Below are 5,830 nucleotides of genomic sequence, written 5' to 3'. Positions count from 1 at the left end.
CTGGTACTCGATCAAACGTGTTGCTTACAAATGGAAAGAGCCTGGACAAGGCGTTTCGTGATGCGTTAAAACTGTATCACAGTTACTATGATATAGGGTTGCCGCGGGTAGCGAAAATGCTACCCGTTACCCGACCCGCTACCCGGAGCACAACTACCCGTTACCCGCTACCCGTTATGAGAATTAAGTTACAATCTAAATTACCTACAGAATAAATTTGATTTAATCAATTAATTGCTAATTTGGGCTTATAAATACTTTGAGATAATGTGACGCAAGTAACACATGCCCACAGAACTATACTATTGTAGCGCATGCCATAATTTGCTATGTAGATGTCATCAGTTGTTTCCGAAACCAAACTTTTTGGCTTACAATGGAACGTTTTTCAAGTTACACCGGGATTTCTTATCGAATCATATCACTAAATCAATCCAAAAATTTAAGATTACATGACACTTACAGATGTATGTTTTTGTATGTTTCTGTATGTTTTCTCTGAATGACCTTTCGAAGAAAACTATTAGTGGCTAGAGTTAAAAGTCCAGCATGGTTTTCTTCCAGTGGAGTAAAAAGATCTAGAAAATTTAGTTAAAATTGAACTTTGCCGCCAAAATTTCTCTTCAAAGAGGCCAGTCAACGGAAGATAAATATAATCTCTAAGTTTTGGCTTGGCTTTTTGACACAACTCGCTAAGAACTCTCAGTGTAGCCTGAAAAAAGTTTCCATTGTTAGTGTAATTTTTTGAAATTTCGATTTCACTGAGATTTTCATGAAAACTATTTTCGTATGAATACGAAAATCGTCTACAAATGAAATGTGTGCCTTCAACCGGATAGATGTTTTTCACTCGCACAAATTAAAATATCCTCATATTTGCATAAATACACACAACTACAAGTCAAATTAGTACAAATATTTTAGAGCAGACAAATTATGAGACAATCATTTCTGCGCATTTTCTGGACGTAAAATGTATTTGTGGCTACCGTAGGCTGTTATGAGTTCCGAAAAGACACGCTCACTATAAAAGTTTGTTACTGGCAAATGGAAAATTTTGAGAAGTGGATAAATAATAAAATCATACTTCTGTAAATGTAAGGCCGGATAAGCTTCTAACTTTGTCTGTGAGCCAATTTATGGCCAAAATTGAATAAAAACTGAACTACCCGTACACGTGCGGGTAGTTCCAGCTACCCGCACGTGTCCCTCTGATTTTAAAATATAGTGTGCCATTTTGACAAGCACAACCACACCTCAGGCATGCTAAAATATGTAGATATTATAATAGTTACATAACACACTAAAAGTTAAAATCACAAAGTATAGATATATCAGATGTTTAAACGTTTATGTCAAACTTGAGTTTGATATTTTGAATTTCATGTGAGATATTTAGTGGCACTTGCGTTTTTCCCTTCCTCTGAAGTGATAAAACATTTAATAAAACCTGAAAATTGCATAAAAAATTATTTGGAAACGTCTGTGACTCTAAATTGATTTATGGAATATTCAATTAAAGATTGAGAAATTTTAAGCGGCTATGAAAAATTATGACTATTTTAAATATATCCTATGTAACATTCCGACTATGTAACATTTCCACTATGTAAAAAATTGACTATGTAGTGAATGACTATGAAAATTAACAAATGACGATGTAAAAAAGAACTATGAAACGCATGTACTATGAAACAAGAACTATGAAAGACATGACTATGAAACGCTCACTATGAACTGCAAGGCACTCCTCCGGAATACGACTATGTGTCGTATTGACCCTTGACAACGGATACGACTATGTGGCGTAAGTTCCGTGCACTCCGGCCTACGACTATGTGTCGTATCAGAAAAAAATTAAGTAATCGCCCCTCCAAGCTAGGGCACCGGTATACCGGTATTGACGAGCTCAATACCGGTATGGGAGCGTCCATAAATCACGTGATCGATTATAGGGGAGGAGGGGGTCTGAAATTTGTCACCAATGATCACCGCGGGGGGGAGGGGGGGGGGTAGATGGCCAGATGTCACGTGACATGAGCAAAGTTTTTTTTAACTTTTGTATAGGGAAATAAATGTCATGAGACTTATATATAAACTCTCATGACATACCACACGCACGTTATATAAATTTGATTTTCATTTTGCATATTTAGAAACTTGCTTCGACTTAAATTCTTATGTCTGACTGGAGTATTAAATAGTTATTTACACATGTGTGTAATGTAGCTCTAATTTGATCAATGATTCAAAAAATACTGTTATTCCGGACATGATTTAATTTGAGCATCATCTCCTGTTACGTGACCGGTGGGGGGGGGGGGGTAGCGAAATTATCACCACCGGTCACCAAGGGGCAGGATGGGGTCAAAATTGTCCAAAAATTGATCACGTGATTTCTGGACGCTCCCTATTCAAGTTAAAAATTTGGCATATTGAATTGAAGCCATCTTTCAGTACAGAAAATTCCACAGAAATTCCATCTTTCAATACAGAAAATTATTCAGACCAAGGATTCAAATTTTTGTCAAATAAAAATTATGTGAAATTTATTGCTCACACCCAACCTATGTATATTTAACTTGATTTTTGAATATTCACAAGCACACTTAAACAGACATTTATTTTAAAAGTTTCAAGAATTCTAAAAAAGTAGTTTAGAATTTGACACCTCGATAACTTATAAATAATATTAAATAAGATGTTTATTCAGGCAGATTGTCGTGTATAAAAATTTCTGAACATCTCACAATCGAGGCAACCGTTTTACGAGACTCGCAAAGGACCGCGTATTTGCAAAAACCATACGAGAAAATAAAAAATTTTAAATAGAATCACTACAGTAATTTGACATCATCCTCTCATAGTTATATTGCAAATATACGGTATGAGGACTTAATATTCAAACTTTTAGTTTTATTTTTGAGAATCGATAATATCTTATTTAGAGTTCGAAGCATTTTCTTCGCTTGGTTTCTTTGGACATGGTGGTCCAAATCATTTTTTGAGCATTTTGTCTGGCTCGCTGAAAAATAAATTAAACTCGTACAATTTCAATAATTCATAAAAAAATATAGCAAAAATAAGAATTGTATCGTAACACACTTTGTGGCCGTACCCACCTTTTATTAAATGCTTTAATCTTTTCCGCCGCCCGATGCAAACGATGCAATTCGGCGACTTTATGCAGTTCGGCGTAATTTTCCTCTGTTACTAGCGTTGGTAGGACAAGATCACACAAGTCGTGTAGAGGGGCGATTAGGAACTGCCAAGATGATTAGTAAATTTTAAATTAAATTCGTAATCAATTTATGCTACCCTCACAATGGAGATCTCCGAGCGTATGTATGCTCCCCGATTTTGAATTTATTAGTGTCCATCGATCGCAACTTCAATTTGTATGACACTTGCGAAAGATACGATCTCCCAAGACGTTTGGCGGAGATATTTGCATCCAAGATTTTCTTTTGTGAATTACATACTAATTAAATTTGTGATCAATTGACACTAACAATGGGGGTCTCCCAACGTACGCACACAGATTTGGACCAAACTAGCGTCAATCGATCACAAATATAATTAGTAGGAAATTTGCAAATGACACTATCTGCCAATGCGCTGGTTTAGTGGAGATATTTGCATAAAAGAGAAAATGCACCACCAAGGCCAGCAAATTTTTCAATTTCCAAATTTGCTGCGCATTTTTCCCGCTTTGGATGCAAATATCTCCGCCAAACCTGCGCATTGGCAGATAGTTCCATTTGCAAATTTCATTCTAATTATATTTGTGATCGATTGACGCTAGTTTGCTCCAAATCCGTGAGCATACGTTGGGAGACCTCCATTGTAAGTTCTCTCTCTTGTGAGCAAGATATTTTTTGCACAATTTGTAAAAAAAGTGTCATTGTCTGTCTCACCTTATCCGCTGCCCCGAGCACGGCGCCGCAATGCTCTCCCCACGATTCGTCCAATTGGCCGGTGTAGAGAAACTTCAGGACAATCTTGAATCCCTCTCCGCTAAATTCCTTTAACTTGACAACGCCTTGATTCTTTTCCTCCATTTCCGTGGCGAACATGGCTTTGAACACTTCACTGTGAGCCGATAAGATGTTTCGGTGCGCCGTAATCACTTGCCCATCGCTCGTCGTAATGGTGACATCGGCATTGTCATCGCGATTTTCCAGTAACGCGAGCATCGTATGTTTGGGAAGGTCGGAGTACTTTTTCATGGAATCGCCCAGTGTGAAAGTGATGCGGAAGGTGAACACCTCTTGGGACGACTTTCCAAGTATATGGCCAAAAGCTTGCTGGGGCTGCGGACGAATTGGGGTGATCAGTGAAAATCGACATTCTGAATATTCCCCCAATTCAGATTCGGCGAATGGGCCTGTTTCCATAGCTGCAAAATAAACTCGAATGTAATTCACATCCAAAGCTTTCTAATTAATTGGTAATTTGTAATTCCGCTGAACATGCTATTTAAGCAAATTAATTAGATAGTTAGTATAAAATTTTCCAATTAATTGGCGATTTTTATTGATTTTCTAATGAATTAATAATTAAAATTAGTTACGATGGTAGTAATTAAAGTAATTAACAGTTAATAATAGTAGCTAAATAATTAGAAAGCCCTCTTCCAACATTTCTTTAAAGGAACGAATGTATAAAAAAGATTCCTTTACCAGATTCCCACATCCCTTCTTCTCTCTCAACAACCGAAATATATACTTTCGCGAACAGTGGGTCGCGTCGACAATACTTTAGGAGTTTAACCCCCAATTCAAGATCTACTACATTTTCACCGGGGATGAAAGAAAATTCCCACTCGGTGTCGAAAGCATGATCAGCCGTATACGAAAAAGTTTGGCAATCCGGCCTGTTTCTCAAACCAGCGGCGTCCACATTCCAAACGAACGAGTGCTCCTCTCGTTTAACTAACTGGTAAAAACCTGTACGAAAATTAAATAAAAAGTGATTTCATATCGATTCATTAAATAAAAAATATATACTTACCTTATCCACTGATCCGCCGTATAATTTTGAGTGGGCCATGTTTACTAGGGGACAAATAAAGTTTACATAACTTTTAGATCAAGTCAGGTTAAAATCATGTGAACTAAATAAAATTATATTACCATAAAAAAATAATGATTTTCGTAAAAATTCTTACCGACCAATAGTTGATAATGATGAATTACGAAAACCAGGGATTTTTTGTGGATGGAGATAAAATCTTATACGTATAAACAAAAGCCCTGTGAATTTATTTTGAATGCATTAGTTAATTTGTACATTTCAGTGTCATTAAACACTTAAAAGCTACTCAGAACTGAAAGCAGGAGGCTTCTCTTAATAATTGCATACCTTTTGTCACGATAAGTCGAAACGTCGGAAACCAATTTTTTCCAAATTAGAGTATATTTGTATCTTTTTATCTAGATTTTAAAGATTTAAATTTTTGGACTTCTAGAATGTTTGGACACAATTTGTTAAACAAAACTTTTTGGACTGTCGTAAGAACAGATTATACATAGACTGACCTTTCTAAAAGTAAATGCACCAGTTTGTCTCAGGATTAGTCTGTACATTGATGGGAAAAAATTACCTTTTCACAAATGAAAGCTGTACTGTTTGCATGCTCATTTCGTGTCATAATGTGCATACATAGTTCGATCAGCGTACATATGACAAACTAGACCTGATGCGTATGTAAGTATTTTAAAGCTGATTAAATTTAAAGAAAACAAAATAAGAAAGGAAGGGACACTGGAATGCATACATAAATATTAATAGCATTGAATGGACTGCTCGTAAATTTGTATGTACATTC

General features: G+C 36.1%; 1 protein-coding gene across 1 annotated transcript; it reads right to left on the bottom strand.

Annotated features, from left to right (window-relative positions):
• Positions 1-2,561: 2,561 nt before the first annotated feature.
• LOC110855772 (speckle-type POZ protein-like) lies at positions 2,562-5,531 on the bottom strand. Its single transcript, XM_022104163.2, has 7 exons — positions 5,365-5,531; positions 5,171-5,255; positions 5,014-5,057; positions 4,683-4,949; positions 3,918-4,399; positions 3,123-3,265; positions 2,562-3,025 (listed from the first exon to the last, which is right to left on the bottom strand). Exons 4-7 carry the CDS (start codon positions 4,693-4,695, stop codon positions 2,998-3,000), a joined length of 666 nt encoding a protein of 221 aa, XP_021959855.2. The 5' UTR covers positions 4,696-4,949; positions 5,014-5,057; positions 5,171-5,255; positions 5,365-5,531; the 3' UTR covers positions 2,562-2,997.
• Positions 5,532-5,830: the final 299 nt, after the last annotated feature.

This window comes from Folsomia candida, unplaced genomic scaffold (genome assembly GCF_002217175.1).
Source record: "Folsomia candida strain VU population unplaced genomic scaffold, ASM221717v1 Fcan01_Sc013, whole genome shotgun sequence".
In the NCBI taxonomy this organism is placed as follows: domain Eukaryota; kingdom Metazoa; phylum Arthropoda; class Collembola; order Entomobryomorpha; family Isotomidae; genus Folsomia; species Folsomia candida.
Note: the sequence above shows the minus strand (reverse complement) of the source record. Positions and strands in the feature narration are given on the sequence as shown.

Excerpts from the sequence above, each read along its gene's own strand:
- LOC110855772 (XM_022104163.2), bottom strand. Across the intron at positions 3,266-3,917 it reads TGCTCGGGGCAGCGGATAAG|TTCCTAATCGCCCCTCTACA; the intron begins GTGAGACAGACA and ends TCATCTTGGCAG. Across the intron at positions 3,026-3,122 it reads ATTAAAGCATTTAATAAAAG|CGAGCCAGACAAAATGCTCA; the intron begins GTGGGTACGGCC and ends TTTATTTTTCAG.